The sequence below is a fragment of the Anabrus simplex genome, chromosome 3 (genome assembly GCF_040414725.1).
Source record: "Anabrus simplex isolate iqAnaSimp1 chromosome 3, ASM4041472v1, whole genome shotgun sequence".
In the NCBI taxonomy this organism is placed as follows: Eukaryota; Metazoa; Arthropoda; class Insecta; order Orthoptera; family Tettigoniidae; genus Anabrus; species Anabrus simplex.
Window position 1 is genome coordinate 284,763,433 of NC_090267.1, and position 19,684 is coordinate 284,783,116.

The 19,684-nt window shown below is 37.8% G+C and overlaps 1 protein-coding gene across 5 annotated transcripts in view; it reads right to left on the bottom strand.

Annotated features, from left to right (window-relative positions):
* Positions 1–1,979: 1,979 nt before the first annotated feature.
* The window catches only part of LOC136866267 (PRKC apoptosis WT1 regulator protein), a 303,714-nt gene continuing 286,009 nt past the window's right edge, over positions 1,980–19,684 (bottom strand). For all 5 annotated transcript variants that reach the window (XM_067143078.2, XM_067143081.2, XM_067143080.2 and 2 more), the window contains one exon: positions 1,980–5,571. In XM_067143078.2, coding sequence (XP_066999179.1) covers positions 5,374–5,571 — 198 coding nt within the window. In that variant the 3' untranslated portion in view covers positions 1,980–5,373. The remainder of the gene's footprint in view (positions 5,572–19,684) is intronic.

Consider the following 19,684-nt stretch of genomic DNA (forward strand, 5'->3'; position numbering starts at 1 on the left):
CATGTAGCAGCTGAGAAGAAGAGGCCAATTCAGAGGGTCAAAGGAAGCAAGATAAATTTCTTGTCTTCAAAATTCTATGTGTCAAACATGACTGACAGAACTAACCTATTTCATTTAAACTAACAAATGATATTTGTGCTAGTCAATATGTATATTGGTGTAGGAAGTGACTTCGTTATAAGTGAATTCTAACGTTAGCCATAGTTTTGCTAATGCCATAAGATAGTATAGATATAAGATCCTAAATCATATGGAAGGGCTATGTTGTTGTAATTTGAAGAGTATTGGGAAGAATACATGCTGTGTGAAATTTAGAAGGATTCTAGGAGGTAATAATATTGATAGACATGACGACAGCTATATAATGCAAAGAAGAAGTAGATCCTATGTGAATTATGGGCAAATGCAGAAGCAATATCGTCGAGGAAAGTTTAATGTTAGGACGAATGAGAGGTTATTAAGAAGATTTGAAATGAGAAAAGCAATGACTACGAAGTGATAGAGTTGAATTGAATATATATGGAAATGTAAAAAAAAATATGAAGGTGCATGCGTCGGTAATTACGAAAAAAGAAGGTATTGTGAAATTAAATGGCACGTGAGAATAGGGTGGTATTGAATAATCGTCGTATGGCAAGGTTTATGTCCAGAAGAGAGTATACAAGTATGATTACAGCGTATTCCCATCTTAAATAATAACTAACAACAATGTACCTTAATCAGCTGATAGCCTCCATACTTGAAATAGATACTGATATAAGGGATTGTAATAGGATTATTCGACACATTAAGTGTTTCTCCTTCCCAAATAAAGTTAAGATTGAGGTCATGAAGGAATGCAGTAAAATGGCACAACAAAATACATATAGAGGTCAGTTTATAATATTACCAAGGAAGAAAGCACAAATACATATTGGCACACATTTGAATTCTAATGCTAATTTATGGCTAATGTAAGATAGGTTTGGCATTTTGAAGTTTGCTAATGTGACATATGAATTTAACACATGAATGATAGGTGTAGACATATTTCATTTGACAATGATAATTTGATAATAGTAAATAGTGGCTGTATATGTGAGAAACTTATTGAGCATTCCAAAACCCAAGTCAAGGGAGATCATAATAAGATTCCAGATAATAAAATTTCAGATAATAATATGTCAAATGACAAAATTTCAGATAGAAACTTCAGATCTAAATAATGTAGATCTGATTAGGTTAAGATTGGCCAATCTAAGTAGATAATACCTTAGGTAGGACGTTGTACTGATGATAATAAAGGACAAAATACTAGTTAAATATGAAGCTAAACTCCAATTTTCAGTTAGAGGAGCAGACTAAGATTGAATAAGAAAAGTAGGTTTAGAATGTTGAGAATTGTCAGGTTTAGACAATAACTGACCAGTTGAACTCATATGAATGCATATTTAAGAAAATTTGAACCTATTTCAATTATGAATATGAAGCAAGTAGAATGTAAGATACGTAGGTTAGTTATACAAATGAAGGCTCAGTGCTTCAGCGGTTGCTGATTTAATCAAAATGTACAGATCCACATTTTTCTCTTCCTATCTTTTTTTCGAATCATTATGTTTAATAAATAAGTAGAAGTGACAATTAACTTGGTGTATTATTTATAAGGATTATTATAGAATAAGATAGCTAGAAATAAGGTTTCGCATATACGAGTTGAATATCATAGCCAAGGTGTATCGGATGGAGACGTCCATCGGCAAGATTGAGATTGATGATATAGTATTCGATACGTCAAGAAGTAGTTCTTTTTCGGATCCCACATTAAATTGAACCAAACTATGGCATTCCCTGAGAAGCTGGCTGGAAATCCTTTATGTTGACCTGGATGCAGACGGGGTAAAGTACCATTCAAACCTAGTTAAAAGGTACATAATTTGATGTGTAAAACATAAGGTTTGATCTACTTTGAAGGTAATAATGGGATATAAATAAAACCACTGTTGACACAATTACAAATATATTCACAATATTACTAAAATGTTTACACACTTTAAAAGCTGTCTGATAAAAAAATCTTACAAAAGTCTTGTCACTTTTAACATATATTAACAAGCTTAAAAATTAAATGTAAAATTCATGAGGCAATGTAAACCATGTAGATCATATCTTACAAACAAAATCCATTAAGATATAATAAATTATCACATACTCTACACAGCGACAATATAACACAAAAGAAAGTTATTACAATTTATTCATTTCAACCATAAAATTAAGCTGCTCATTGATCACTATACAAGAAAAGATCATTTTGATTGGATATCCTAGCTAGCCAGTCCTCAGTAGTATTTTTTGGACTTCTTAAGTACATGAATTTGGAGACAAAGTAGTATATTACGTCCATCCATATTTTAATCTACACCTAGGTTCATAAGTGCTTGGTGGAACATGTTTCACATACTGACCTATTACCTTGAGGTACGGTAACTGGAAGTTGGAGGAAATAATTTCCAGACATGAGGGGAGGGGGCAGGGGGCAAGTTGTTCTTGAAATACAACTAGAAACATATGGAATAACTTATATTAATAAAACCACAACACACAATAAGCATGGAAGTTTCAAATATTTCCAAATCAATAAAATCTATTACAGTTCAGTAATCTATTCCTCAATGTACAAGCAATACTGGGAAGAAACTATGCAATGTAAGGACATGTATACAGTACGAATGGGGCATCAATATCCATGTTCATAAAGCTCTAATATATATCAGTCAATGAACGCAGTTCTATTGATACTGCTTTTTTATGGTGTATGAGACAATTATCATCGCACATCATCTATGAGTACTACTGTAAATTATATGTTATTTATATTTTCCATTTACCACTTAACAGTGCGAATGAAACAAGACAGAAAAAAATTTCGTTGTCATTTGTTGTGGCTTGATAACAAAAACGACTTTCAAAGCTGAAGAATGAGTTTAATCTTGACTCTGTGTGATGTACTTACATGCTGTGGAGCTTGGAGGCTGGTTACGTTAATAGGCTGAGGATGAGTTTTATTTCATCTTACTGATTTTACAGGGGAAAAAAAGTAATTATGCCAAGATTCCAGTATTACTGCCTTCTGCATTATTTCGATACGTTAGTTTGGGAATCCAACAGACTCTGCTTTCTTCTCATTAGTCAAACTAAAGAGATGAGCAAATATTTATTTCACTCTGTTTATACTAATGTTTGAATTATATCACTAGGTTTTCTTAGTTTTTAGAACATTGTGTAACAGGGGGATTATGAGCCTCATTACCCCAATCTTTCTTAAAATTATGAAATATAATTAGATCATAGTGATTGGTCACTGATAATTGGTTCCCAGCAGAGAGAAGTTTCATCCAGGTTAAGTAGAGGAGGAGGTGAATACTTACAGTATGGAAACAGATTTTAAATATATATATTACACAGCAGTTCCAGAGGCCAAGATACATGGATACAGGACATGTTCCATAGTTTTGGTTGACAAGTCTTTTATAACAACCTACTTTACTGAAGGATGTGTGTGCTTTTTCCTTTTTGCTCTGAATATTTTTTTAGGAACTGTGGTAAAAACTTATTTCACAATGAGGAGACCCATGTTTCAACAAAAGAAGAACAATGACGTCAGTGATCCAAGTTCAACCTCAGTTTATACAAACTACTGGATAAGGATGTTAAGATAGCTATAGTGGTTAGTCACCACGAGAACTTTCTCCTCCCCAGGGCATTTCATTCAGGATCTGACACACTCAGTGCGAAGGCTACAACAATGTTAAGTGCAGCATAAGCATTTTCAAAACTAACAGCCAAAAGCATTTTTTGGAAGGCAATATTAATGAAAATTGCACCTCAAATCTTGCTCCTGTGCCTTGTGTATCTACTTAAACCAAACCAAACCAAATCAAACCCCAGGGTTCTACAATTGTGATGGGTCTTGGTCTGCCAAGCGACCGCTAGTCAGTTCGAAGGCCTGCATATCCTGAGGTGATGCATGGTCGGCGCACTGTATCCCTTCAGCCATTATTCTTGACTTTCTCACTGTTAGACAGATCCTCAATTGTTCTCATGTAGCCTCAGCATTCCTTGAAACAGCCCTTAGATTATGATAAAATTCCTGGCCTGGCTGGGAACCAAACAAAAGGTCAACCAGCAAGAAGCAGTCTTGCTATCTCTTGACTGCAGGGCCAGCATATCTAGTTTAAATTTATGGCTTTAAAATATATTTCTAGAGCAAATCATTGAACTTAAAAATTCGATTCAAATTCAATTCAAAAATTCAACAATAAAAATATGAAGTATGTTAATCACTCAAAATGAAAGACATATATTGCTAAATATCCTATAATCGATTCATTCCAATACTTCAGGTATCTTACACTTAAATGTTGACATTTTCCCCTCCATTTCAACAGTGATGTTTTGGACAATAATATTTTGATCTGATATCTGAAGACACATGAAATATAGAAGAAAGAAAACAAAATATATATATATATATTACCATCAAAAGTCAAGATAGAAAACTCTCAGCCATGCTTTTACCTGGTAAATGGCTAGATTTCCGACTATGTACATTTTACATTGCATTGCGTTTGCTCTTTCTTTCTTTTTTACTTCCTACTTGATTTGAACCAAGCATAAAGATGAATATGGAAATTAAATATAAAAAGGTAAGCTGTCTGAAACACTAGCTATATTTTTTACATACATTTATTTTGTATGTACTGTTCAAGTATCACTTTAGTTAATGACACCCTTTTGAACAGTTTAATGACGAACTCGTGAAAGTAAAGCAAGAAAGTCATTACAACTGTCAGCAACAAATCTCATATAAAAGATGCAACCAAAAGTAGGCATACATTTTAACAGTGGAATGTAAAAAAATACCTAATGACTCTTTCCTTACACTAATGTTTTTTTAAGAACTCAGTTAACAGGTTTACCAGATTTCTCAGAAGCAATTTAGGAAATTCATCCAAGGGAAATTAAAAAAACTAATCCTCTGGACAAACAACTTTAAAAACTGTTATTTCAACCAGTTCCTCAAAAGATAAGAAGCTGTTTTCCATTTATGAATATACAATTCAACAAGTAATAATGCTACTGTGTCATGTTAAATAGTAGAATATGGGTTGATAAAGTGAAAGCTATGACAAAAACTGACAAACTGTTTAAATAGCTTGATAAATAAGAAAATTTCCCTTAGTTAACCTTTTATATTGATCAACAAAAACCTTAAGATTAGGTATGCACGGTGCCCACCAAAACACATCTCCAGCTTCCATTTGCATACCACTGTGCTTGTTTTCTCATTACATTTGGAAAAAGCTGCAACCAAAGCCAAAACCTCAATAAGCTTCATTTTGTGTTGTTATTTGTGGTAGTGAGAGAAGTCATAGCTCGGACTGTTGCATTCTCTTCACGCAATCGCTCCTTCTCCATGGCCATCTCACGCTGTAGTTGCAAAATACGAGCTTCAAGGGTGGCTATTTTGTGATCTCTGTCTTCTAGCAAAGAAAGTAAGCGACGATTCTCCTCTTGTGCCCGTTCCAAAAGCTATATATTAAAAAGAAGAAGAAGAAAAAAAAGAGGTTAATGATTCTTACACAATATTCAATTCACTATTCATTTTCTGACTGGATCTTCACAATCCCCTTTTGACTTGTTTTAACTACACAATTCACTTTCATGTTTTAGACAATTTGATGTACTCAATTCTTAGATGTGTTTTATCCTGATATTTGATTTGTTTAGCTGAAGATGATCAGATTCTTGATCAAAACTAAAATTAAGACAATAAGAACTTTGAATGAATACATGAGTTAATTTTAATTATCTCAATTCTGATGTACTGATTAGGTGGATCTATAACTATTATTTCTGTTAAAGTGTATAGTATCCAACACTGTGGTTAGCAGGTTGGAGTTCGTAGGTGGAAAATATTTTCACTAACAGAATATTGGCCAGCAGGGTAGGAGATGTGGTGGGATACAATTTCTAATCACTACACTGCGTGCCAAAAGCCTGGTTTCAATTCCAAACCTCTCCGTAGAATTTGTATGAAGTGAGGACATTTTGTGCTGCTGATGGTGATTCATCCATTAAACCTTCAGCACACCTTTGGCGTTATTCGGCAAGCTATACGCTAATTTAAGATAGTACTAAAATTTATTAGGATCAACCTATTCAATACAATAGAATTTACAAAATTAGGACTTACATCCTATTAAATTAAAATTTGAAGGGACATGTTTCGCCCTTTAAAAGGGCATCATCAGCCTTTTTGCACTCATACTTAAAGATAAAAATCAGGATCCTGATTGTCATGGTAAAAAATATAAAATGAGAATATAACATTAGAGTGAAATTATACAATGTGAGAAATTGTTATGAGTTCTTAAATAATAATTTACAATTAAAACTTCATTTAAAATGTTTGTGAAGAAAAAATATTTAAAGTTGGTATGATATTACACCAGTGATTTAAAAAATGATTTTATAAATTAGACAACTAGGCCTTAACCACATAATAACAAGAAGGTCTATGGCTAAAGTTGCCGTATCGAAGTTCGAGTGAAATTCAGCTGGAAGCAACGATAAATAACATACATACATCAATCCATCTTCATTACAGACTGTTATGCTTTTCAGCATTCAGTTTGCCAGTCCCTGTGAATTTACTAAATGCCACCACAATCCTCTACTTCTAATTAGCTTTGTGGCCTCTTAGTTCAAAACCTCTTATCTTTAAATCATTTGAAACCAAGTCCAACCATAATTGTCTTGGCCCCTCTACTTCTCTTACCCTCCATGACCAAGTCCATTATTCTCCTAGGTAACTTATCCTCCTCCATACGCCTCACAAGATCCCACCACCAAAGCGGGTTATGCGTACAACTTTATCTATTGAGTTCATTCCTAACTTAGCCTTTATCTCCTCATTCTGAGTAACCACCTGTCATTGTTCCCACCTGGAGCAGGTACCAACTGACGAGCCCAACCTAGCACACAGGGGCGAAACGCTGGCAACCAGGAATGAGTTAGCTGGAAAATTTATAATGTCCAATAACGGATCATTTATACTGGTATTATAAATTTACTCATTCGGGACAAATATTTCAGATTCCCTATGGGAATCAACAACTATATCATCTGATGGCCAAGCAGGTATCAATTTTTGGTAATGAGACAAAGTCTCTCATAGTGCATTGGCACTGCCGGTGTCTTAAAGTAGCCTACGCACTAGCCATGCGTCTTGGTAGGTGTGCTAGGTAACAACTGACGAGCCCAACCTAGCACACGGGGGCAAAATGCTGGCAACCAGGAATGAGTTAGCTGGAAAATTTATAATGTCCAATAACGGACCATTTATATTGGTATCACTGTCGGGTGCCAAATTGATCTCTGACATGTTCTGCCATCTGTTGGGCATTATGTAGAACTAATTGATCTGAGATTATAGCTTCGAGAAGTAACTTACAGAGCTTTTTGTAGACATCTGTGGAGTTCATCTGCGATGTAAACAAACATGGTGGAACAACAATCTAGTTGCTCTTGCAGCGATGTTATTTCGGATCACAGAATCTTTCAGTTACTAACCAGAGCGAAAGTGATGATGGAGATGATCATTTTAATGGATTGTTAAGCGATTTTGAAAGTGAGAGGGATAGAGAGAGTGCCGAAAATATTGTATGTGAGAGATGAACAGAGCCACCTTCTAAACGAAAGAAGAAAAACATGGTGAGTACAAAAGCTATTTTATCACTATTTTCGTGGCAGACGGATTACTTTTCACCAGAGTTTCAAGTAACTGTGATAGTCACTGAGGGCCAAGTAGTGTTTGATGACAACCCGAAAATCATTGATTTTTTAGAAACGTTTGCGCCAGTGGAGTTGGGTGCAGATAGTTGATCAAATCGGCAACACAAAAAAAAAACCAGTAGAAAATATTTAACTATCACCACATTCCAGGTTTGAAAAGTATTTTAAAATATCAACTTATATACTTCTAATAAGTTACATGTATTAGTTGCCTACAGATTTTAGGAAATAATATTATTTTGGGCTCTTTACTTTGTATAAAGATAAAGCATGCATGGGCACGTAAGTGTAATTTTGTTTTCTCTCAAAATAATATTGAACATAAGTGTAGGATTTTCCATTTTCATTTAGATTTATAAACAACCAACATTTATAAGCATTTTAAGGTAATCACCCCACTGATAAGTTAAACACTGAGGGTTCTAGAAATTTTTTTACATACGAATGAAAACGTCAGCACTACTGAGGTACCAAACAGTCAATTTGTAACTCAGCACATAAAAGGTTAGAACTAACTTTGCTCCGTTTATACTTGTTTTATAATGCAACTGAATCAATCAATGATCTGCATTTAGGGCTGTTGGCCAGTTTGCTGATTCCCTTTCAATTGTTTGCCTGGCATTTCCTTAAAAATTTCTGAAGAACTAATATATGAACTCTGTTGAGCTTAAGGAAGAAGTTCCTGTTGTCAAAGGAATGCAGCTTAGCTATTCCATGGAAATATTCATAAAAATGACAAATGTATGTATTGTTCCCAGCATAACATGAGAGAGAGAGAGAGAGAGAGAGAGAGAGAGAGAGAGAAACACAAAGATTCTACTACTGTGTGCTCTAACTGAAAATGTTTCAAGGGGAAGACAACCTACGTTTCTGCAATGTGTGAATATAAACTTGACTTCACGTGGGGAGCTGCTTCAAGTGTTACCACATAATGAAACATTTCAAGTTGTGATTCTTTCTTGAGGTAACCTTCATAGTTTTTTATAATCTCCTTTATGTTTTAATTTCATATAGAATTCACTCAATCATTAGACAAGCTTTTCTCAACATTCACTTAGACTAGATTAATGCTACAACTTAAAATCAGTTGCACTGCAAAGGGTTAGTGTGGTACAAATTAAAGTTAATCGAGGCAGTAATGTCAAAAAGTCTTATCTTTGACAAAAATAATAACCAACCACCAGCAAGGGGGTCACATATAAAACATACGAAAATAGTGTCGATTCCATCGTTCAACCAAACTTGGTATACTTACGAATTAGTATCAGGAAACAAACCACGCAGAGTTAAGACACCTACGTACCCTTAGGGGAGGGGGGCGAGGGGGGTCACATTTAAAAATATTCAAAAATGGTATCGAATCCATACTTTTCGGGGTTGCTGGGATGAATAGTGACACTCCAGATTTCTTTTGACAAACCGTGTGGGGGTACCGATAGGGGTGGAGGGTGCAAGGGGGGTGACATATGTGACATATAAAGTATTCGAAAATAGTGTCGAATCCATACTTTTATGGTCGCTGAGATGAACAGTGACATTCCGGAATTTTTTAAAGCCCAAATTCAGCCCCCTTTGGGGTGGGGGCGAGTGATATATCAAAACTGAAAATGGTGTAGAATCCATCCTTTTCGGAGTCACTAGGATGAATATTGACACTCCGGATTTTTTTTTTACAAACCGCGTGGGGTAAGACACCACACGCACCCATTGAGGTGGGGGGGCGAGGGGGTGACATAAAATATTCGAAAAAAGTGTCAAATCCATACTTTTTGTGATCGATGAGATGAATAGTGACATTCTGGATTTTTAAAAGTCCAAGTTCAGCCCCCTTTGGGGTGGGGGCGAGGGGGGTGGTATAAGAAAATTATTGAAAATAGTGTCGAATCCGTACTTTTCGGGGTAACCAAGATTAATAGTGACACTGCGAATTTTTTAAATTCCAAGTTCAGCCCCTTTTGGGGGTGGGGGCGAGGGGGGAGTGATATTTTAAAGTGACCAAAAATAGTGTTGAATCCATCCTTTTCGGGTTTGCTGAGGTGAATAGTTACACTCCGGATTTGTTTTGACAAACCGCTTGTGGGTAAGACACCCCATGTACCCATTTGGGATGGGGGGCGAGGGGGTGATATATAAAATATTCGAAAATAGTGTCGAATCCATACTTTTCGAGGTCGCTGAGGTGAATAGTGACAATCTGAATATTTTTAGAGTACAAGTTAACCCCCTTTGGGGTGGGGGCGGGGGGAGTGTTATATGATATTAATCGAAAATAGTGTCGAATACATAGTTTTCGGGGTCCCCAAAGTGAATATTGGCACTCCGGATTTTTAGTATCTGGAGGAAAACCGCGTGGGTGTAAGGCACCCCAGAAACCGTCAGGGGCGGGGGTTGAGAGGGCTGAGATACAAATATCATCGAAAATAGTGTCGAAAGGCATAGATATCAAGGATAATTTAATAAAAAACCACCTATTCAATACTTTCCACGTTTAATGTGGTTATTATCTACGTGATTTTATGTAGACTTATTTGGTCAGGTACATGTTTCACCCATTATTTTGGGCATCTTCAGCCTGTAAACAACCTTTAGGTCAAGGTTTGGGACCTTTTTAACCAATATAAACATACCAATATATACACTATATACAACATATACATTATATACAATATATACAAACATAAGTCAATACAGTAAAGTTTTTTTTTTTTTTTTTTGTTCCTAATCTATCTAATATGGAAAATGTCCAAAACTAAAATGGATCTTCTTTTCGGTGAAGAGGATTGCATATCGGGGTTTATGTGACCCCTATATCATATTAAGTTCTTGACGTATCGTGTCTGGTGACAGGATGTGTCGTCAACAATAAGTGGAGATTTGAACTGATTGTAGGTTGGTCAAGATTGAAAATATAAATTTATGTGTTTTAACTTGGCAGTTCTATTCTGGTTAATTTAAAATGTTCAAAACTAAAAATAAAATGAAACGGATCTTCTTTTTTCTTGTGAAGGGGTGATATTAAAACTGGAGCTTGTTTGAGCCACGATTTTCATTTTCATGTTCTTGACGTAACTAATATTTAAATGTGTTGTCGTGCACAAGTGGAGATTCAAAAGCCGATTGTTGTAGGTAGACTGGTAATAGTGTCGAATCCATACTTTTCGGGTTCGCTGAGATGAATAGTGTCACTTCAGAATTTTTAAGGTCCACGTTCTCCCCCCTTCGGGGTGGGTGGCGATGGGGGAGTGATACATAATAATAATCAAAAATAGTGTTGAATCCATAGTTCTCAGGGTCGCTGAGATGAATAGTGATACTCCAGAATTTTTAAAGTCCAAGTTCTGCCCTCTTTGGGGTGGGAGGCGAGGGCGGAGTGATATATCAAAATAGCCGGTAATGGTGTCGAATCCATAGTTTTCGGGGTCGCTGAGATGAATAGTGACACTCTGGAATTTTTAAAGTCCAAGTTCAGCCCCCTTTGGGGTGGGGGTGAGTGATACAAGAAAATTATCGAAAACAGTATCGAATCCATACTTTTCAGGGTCGCTAAGATTAATAGTGACATTCCGGATTTTTTTCAAGTACAAGTTCAGCCCCCTCTGGGGTAGGGTAGAGGGGGGGGGGGTGGTATATCCAAATGACCGTCGAATCCATACTTTTCGGGATCGCTGAGATGCGTAGTGACACTCCGGATTTCTTCTGACAAACCGCGTGGGGGTAAGACACTCCATGTTTCCATTGGGACGGGGGGGTGACTTATAAAATAATTGAAAATAGTGTCAAATCCATACTTTTCGTGGTCGCTGTAGTGACAATCTGTATATTTTTGAAGTCCAAATTCAGCTCCTTTGGGGTGGGGACGAGGGGGGAGTGATGCATAATAATAGTCGAAAATAATGTCGAATTCACATTTTTCGGGGCCACTGAGATGAATAGTGGTACTCCAAATTTTTAGTATCATGAGACAAACCACGTGGGGGTGAGACACCCCAGCTACTCTTAGGGGTAGGGGTCGAGGGGGTGAGATATAAAAATCATCGAAAGTAGTGTCGAATCCATACTTTTTGGGGTCGCTGATATAAACAGTGACATTCCAGAATTTTATAAACCAAGTTCAGCCCCTTCGGAGAGGGGGACGAGGGAGGAGAGCTAATACAAGAGCTATACAAAAATAACCGAAAATAGTGTCGAATCCACAGTTTTCGTGGTCGCTCAGATGATTAGTGGCACTCCGGATTTTTTAAAAGTCCAAATTCAGGCCCCTTTATGGTGGGGGTGAGGGGATTAGAGATAGAAATATTAATCGAAAATAGTATCGAATCGGTAGTTTTCGGGGTCGCTGAGGTGAACTGTGGCACTCCGGATTTTTTATGAGTCCATGTTCATCCACCTATACGGTGGGGATTATGGGGGAGTGAGATATAAACATGATCGAAAATAGTGTCAAATCCATAGGTTTTGGTGTCACTGAGGTCAATAGTGACACTCCAGATTTTTTAAAGTCTAAGTTCGTCCCCTTCGAGGTGGGGAAGAGGGGAGAATGATATACAAAGTAATCTAAAATAGTGTCGATTCGGTAGTTTTCGTGGACACTGAGATAATTCATCTCACTCCGAATATTTTATAAGTCCAAGTTCAGTCCCCTTTGGGGTTTGGGGTGCAGGGGGAAGTTTTAAGTAAAAATAAACAAAAATAGTTTCGAATCCATAGTTTTGGGGTCCCTGAGATTAATAATGACACTCCGGATTTTTTATAAATCATATTTCATCCCCCTTTGGCATAGGGGGAGAAAGGGTTAAAATAGAAATTTTCAAAAATGACTGAAATAATGTATGTTACAGCGTAGCTTTCAACCAAAATTGATACAAGTATGACTTACTATCTGGAGAAAGTACTGTTTACAATAAGACACCCCTGGAACCTCTAGAGGAGGGGTGATTTATATACCTAACTAAAAGCGAACAATAATACTTTTCCGGACTACTGGAACAAGTAAAAAAAATGTGGTACACTCATGAATTACTATCAGGAGATAAATTGCGTGGGGTTATGACAAATTAGCACTCCTAGGGGTAGGTGTTGGAAAGGGTGAGATATAAAAATTGGCAGGCGGGTGAGAAGAAGTGAAGAAAAGAAAATATCCAAATGATCGAGTTTAAGGATGTTTGTGTGTACGTTCCAATATAATTGTCAGCTGAACTTGGTACAAATATTACCTACTATCTAGAAAAAAAATACTGTGGGGGAAAGACACCCCTCGAAGCCTTAGACAAGGGGACGAAATATAACAAAGTGTTGAATCCATACTTTTCGGGACTACGGGAGCGATTTCAAACAAACTTATTCACTTATGACTTATTATCAGGAGACAAAGTGTGTGGAGGTATGACAACGCTAAGCACACCCACGAGGGCCTGAGATGTAGAAATAATCGAAAATAGTGTCGAATCCATTCTTTTCGGGTCGCTGAGATGAATAGTAACGCTCGAATTTTATAGAAGTCCAAGTTCTGCCTCCTTTCGCATAGTGGTGAGAAGAAGTGAAAAAATTTTCAAAATGACCGGGATAATGGACGTATATGTGTATATTCCAGTATAATTCTCAATCAAAATTGGGCCTACTGTCTGAAAAAAAAAATACCTTTGAGGTAAGAGGACCCTAGCCCCTGAAGTAGAGCTGAAATTTTAACATTAAACGAAAACGACCGATATCTGTGTCTAATCCATAGTTTTGAGGATCGCTGAGATGACCTGTGACACTCTGGCTGCCGTTTAAGGTTAAGTTTAGTCCTAATCGGCAGGCGAGTTAGAACCGGTAAAGAAAAGAAAATGTCCAATGGGACACAGTTTAAAGACGTATGTGTGTATGCTCTAGCATACCTCACAACCAAACTTGGTATACAAATGACTTACTATATAGGAAACATTACTGTGGGTGTCAGATACACCTAGCACCCCTAGGGGCGAGGGTGAATTATAAAAAACACAGAAAGACGGGTGAAATATAAAAAAATAATAGATAACGACAAATATTCGTGTACAGTCCATACTTTTCGAGGTCGCTGAGGTGAATAATGACACTCGGGTTGTCGTTGTTCAGCCCCTATCGGATATTAGAAGGGGTGGACAGGAAAATGTTCAAAATGACCAAAAAAACGGATGTATTATTCATCCAGCATAGCCCTCATACAAAATTGGTACACGTATGACTTACTATCTGAAGAAAAATACTGTTGGGGTGAAACACCCCTAGCACACCTAAGGGAGATGGTGAAATATAAAAATTAACGATTTTGTACTGATATTAATGTCGAATACGTTCTTTACAAGGTCACAGAGTTGATCTGTGACACTCTGGATGGTTAAGTCATACTTCAGCCGCAATCAGTTTGGAGGTTGAGAGGGGGTGAAAATGAATGTAAATATAAAGGATATTATGGATATACTGTATGTGGGTATGTTCCAGAATTGCTCTCAACGAAACTTGGTACACATATGACTTACCATCTTAGAAAAAATACTATGGAGATGAAAAATCACAGCCACCGCTGGGGGTGGGGAACGAGAGGGGCTGACGTGCAAAAATGATGGAAAATAACCAATATTAATGTCGAAATCCATTATTTGTGTGTCTCTTATACGAACTGTGATGCTCTTGATACCGTTTAAGTCCACGTTCAGTCTCCATTGAGACAGGAGCTGAGAAGGGCTTAGAAGTACATAGTATAAAATGACCGAGATTAGTGTTGAACACACTGCTTTTGGGATTACTAGGCTCATTGTGACAGTCTCAATGACTGCCGAAATTGTGTACATCAGTATGTACGGTGCGACTGGTATATACATTTAATTATTACTTTCATTTTTTTTATTTTTTTTGAAATAATCAAATACTTCCCAGTCAGTTCTATCTTCCACAAGGACAAGCTTTTACTTGAAAATTAAATAATCTAAAGCTTGAAAGCAGATACATCTAAATAACTCTAAAACTACATAATAGGTCGTAAAATCAATATCTCAGAAATAAATCAATAAGCATCCACTTCACACTTAACTAACTGGTAATACAAATACTAAAGGTAAACATTCAAAAGCTACCCGGACAATGCCGGGTACTACAGCTAGTTTAAAATAAAATTCTTTATTCAACGAAGGAATTCGGAAACACAGTACAAAATAAAACAAAAAAATTATTGAATTAGGCCGAGAAATTACTAATGAATCAAAAGGGAACATGTGTTCCCTTAGTAACAGTACACTTGTAATTTACATTCCCTTGAATAATCCCCTATCGTACATAAAGCGAATGACGAGATCAGCAGTAGTAGCATCATCAGCTAGTATGTGTTCGAGTGTTTCCTGCAGGCCGAGGCTCCGCCTTAGGCCAGAGAGATTGGTGCACTCCGTGAGGATGTGGGCCACGGTGAAGTCGGCACTACAAGAACACACTCTTCAGGAGATAAGAGAGCGTAGATCGTCCATGACCTATCCTCAGCCTACACAATACTATGGCCTCTCTCTGTGATGGCTGGAAAGAGGACCGCCACATGGTAGTTGTCTTCTTAATTGCTCTCAGCTTGTTGGGAGCTCGGATAGCTAGCCACTCCGATTCCCAGGATGCCAAGATGGTTCGACGTAGCTGAGAACAAATATCTTTAGCAGGTGCATTGACAGGTCTTGGAGGTAAAAGTACCGCTTCCTTTGCAGCTTCATCCGCAAGTTCGTTTCCTGCAATCGCAACGTGGCTTGGAAGCAATGCCAAAGTGATTCTGGTGCCAGCATCATTTAACCCGGCTAGAAGGTCATGAATCTGCTGCACTAGTGGGTGTTGCAAGAAACAGGTTTCAATAGACTGCAGAGAGCTTAACGAGTCGTTACACATAGGAAAGTGGCTTCTTTCGTCACGCAGTGCAAACTACAGAGCTTAAGATGGCATGCCCGAGAAATTCTCGGGTGACGCAGGCTTGCCCAGAAAGTCACCGACCAAAATTTTCTCGTTTAGCTGCAGCATCATAGGTTATGATTTTCATTTCTGTGTTGATGTATAACTAATATGATAATGTGCCTAAGACCATCCAGCACGTTGTTATGGACTGCCCAAAAAGAAGATTCAATGGATCTGTTCAAGAATTACATAGTGCTTCTACAGAAGCAGTGGACTGGCTGAAAAGTCTGGACATTAAGTTTTGAATGGTGGCCTGTAAATTACATACTTATTTAAGAAATATGTATTTATATGTATTTATATGTATTTATAATGTATCCTTGTTTTGCCATACGAAATAATAATAATAATAATAATAATAATAATAATAATAATAATAATAATAATAATAATAATAATAATATGAGGGATGTTCCCCAAATTAGAATTTCCAATTACTTTATAGAATTTGAGCTGTTGAAGACAGGCTTATGTACTAGTCTATATATACCAGGTGGTACAGCTGCCCCTATTCACGCAGTTTTATGCAACCCGCAGATTATAGTCGAACCTAAAAATATTGACCTTGACTACTCACTACAATGTCTGCTCTTACAACACTTCGCATAATTCGTTTATTCGTGTCAAGCAAATCAGCATTAATGATAAAATACCGATTGATGGTAAAGAATCGTGAAAATTATGTGTCGCAGAAACGTCCTGTACAGAGAATATTATTGGTGAATGACTAGAAGTAGCAGCAACACAACAGCGCTAAACAGCAACCCGTGATAGCCGAGCTTGCTAAAAGTTAGAGGAGAGTATCGGTGTTCAGTTAGTAGGCGGTTCGAGTCCTGTGTACGATGAATATTTTTATTGTGTTGTTGATGTTCGTGCGAGTCGTATTGTTGACGACAAATCTAAATCATGATCAGTTCTCATATTGCAGGTACTCAGCTATGTTTGTTTTTTAAGGAGCTCTTAAAAGAGCTATTTGCAATAAAGTGAGATTGTACCGTCAGCGGTGCGATGGGCTTATGCATGGCCATTCGATTAATGAAGCAAATGTTCAAAATGACCACCTGCTTCGTTAATGCACATCTGAGCACGGTGGAGGAGAGACATTCTTGCTTGCTGCAACATACGTGGTGGAATCTGCCTGCAGGCTTCCGTGATGAGCCGCCGTAAATGATTCGGGCTCTCAAGCTCCTGCTCATAGACTCTTTCCTTTAAATAACCCCAGAGGAAAAAGTCGAGTGGAGTAAGGTCAGGTGATCTAGCCGGCCATGTGACCGGACCCCCTCGTCCAATCCATCGTCCAGGATATGTCCTATGCAAGTGGTTCCGTACTGCCAACGACCAGTGTGGGGGAGCTCCATCCTGCTGGAACCACATCCGTAACCGTGTCATAAGGGGCACATCCTCCAATAAGAGTGGGAGGTACTCACGAAGAAACTCTAGATAGCGTCGTCCCGTGAGGTTTCCTTCGAAGAAATATGGTCCAATTATCTTGTCACCTAGTATCCCGCACCACACGTTGACGCCCCATTGTACCTGAAATCGAGCTCCCCTGATCCAGTGAGGATTTTCAACGCTCCAGTAATGGAAGTTGTGATGATTAACAGTTCCGTTGTTGTGAAATCTGGATTCATCACTAAAGAGAATGTCCATTAAGAAATTCGCATCAGCTTCAACTCTTTGTAACTGGATTCATCACTAAAGAGAATGTCCATTACGAAATTTGCATCAGCTTCAACTCTTTGTAATATCCATTGCGAAAATTCTATCCGTTTTGGAAAGTCATCTCCGTGAAGTTCCTGGTGCAGCTTTTGATTGAAAGGGTGGAATTTATGGTGGTGCAATATTCGCAGTACAGATACACGACTGATGTTCAGTTCATTTCCTATGGCCCGTGAGCTTGTGTGCGGGTTGTTTGCAATTGCATTTTGAACAGCTTCGTCGTTATTTCCAGACGTCACTGAAGCATCCCGAACGGGGGGTAATGTATGAAATGACCCCGTTGCACGCAACCGTCTTTCAACACGTCGAAATGTATGTGCAGTTGGCAGCCTTCGTCCAGGAAATCGTTCTTGATACAAGCGTCTGGCTTCCCGTGCATTTTGCCTTGCTTCTCCATAAAGTAGTACCATATTCACATAATCATCCTGTGAATACATAATGTTTGCTTTCGTGCTAACCGTACAGTACATGCTCACACGTTGCTGCTAGGATTACGATATGCTGTTTCATGTGCCCTACGTATGAAATGTAGACCGCGGTTAGTTGGTCTTTGAGTCGAACGTGCCAGTTGCTTGGTTGAATGGGTGGGTCAGAATGTTGACAACACGTGCACTGCGCTTCATTCCCTGTAGTCGTTTGCCATATGGAAGTCGCATGTTATTATTCCTTTCGTATGTATGCTTTCTTTGTAAAGGTGGCAAATTACTTTTGAGACTTAAGAACGTTAAATATTTATTACGAATGGCCTTACAAGTATAATATAAAAATAAAATTGAAAAGCTCGTAACTAGATTCGAACTCTAAATGCCTGCTAACATATCGTATGCTCGCTGCGATTGGTGCCATGTAGCCACTGCAGGCGACAAAGAATTGGTCTCGTAGCTCTGTACTAATGGAATTACCTACGCTATCGCTTCAATACTGATCGTTGATGTTAAAAGTTCTGAACTCGAATGTGCAAACACCACAGTGAACTAAAGAATCGCGTCTCTCTTACACCCAGATAGTTGCAACCATTTTCTACGCGTTACTTGGTTGAATGAGTCCAGCGTTATGTTTCAGGTGGTATTCACAATCGGTGCGTATGTGGCGATATTTATGATACCTGTTTATTATAACTTCCGTAGAAGAATATCGGAGACTTCAGAAAGGTCTTCGTAAACGATGCCTAGGTGAATACGAAATGACATTAAAAAATGCATGACTCAAGAATGGTTGGAACCCTTCCTGCTTCAAGTAACCTATCGAGGTACGTCTTCCATACGTAATTCCGCGCAGCTATTTGCAACGTACAAGCGCCCTCCTTGTAACTCTGTATTCATGAGGAGAGCAGAAGTTCCCGCTTCGACAAGTTACTGATGAGTTAGAGCCTTATGGTCCCGTTTTATGCCTTTTTTGATCGCTCTAACGGTAGTAATTACATGGCGTAAGCTATTACATCTGCTGTACAGCATTTGCGTGCCACAGATTATAAACTACAGTGCAAAACACGTTTCTATCAATTTCGATGTGATGAGACTGTACAAAATGGTGGTGCATTGACATGTCTGTAATTGGTCTTACCCTATCACATTTTCTATGATACCACGACCGCCCTTTCTATCGAAAGAAAATGGCCTCTTGGACCAATCAGGTGCGCAATTCTCTACCGACAGCTATAGGCGTGTTTATGGTTTGTACAGTATAGTAACATTTCGTAAAAATTAGTAGAGTATGGGACACCGCTCTACATAAAATGGTACAGTGTTTTTGAGATGGACCTCACTTACTGCCTCTTGTACCATTTTTCCATTGTGCGGAGAAGTCTACATCGGGTTAACTGCACATAACATTGCTGTAAGGTGTTGTGCAAGATGGGACTAAGAGGCATTTACGTCCTAGCTGGTTGCATATATTTGGGAAAAAATAGGGGCAGCTGTACCACCCGGTATATAAAATAAGAGTTTTGTCTGTACATTGCTCAGAACTTAAAAAGAACGGTATTTCTGTATCGGTCATGTCCACAGTAACAAGGAAATGCACTTTTTAGTTTTCCATAATTTCTGTATGTATGTATTGCAAGCTGTCCACTTCACGACCGTATTGATGAGTACAAACAACAAATTAATTTAAAAAGCCCACCTAATCGATACTTTATTTTTTGCCTTGGGCAAAATTAAAAATACATTAGCACACACAGAACATGTTT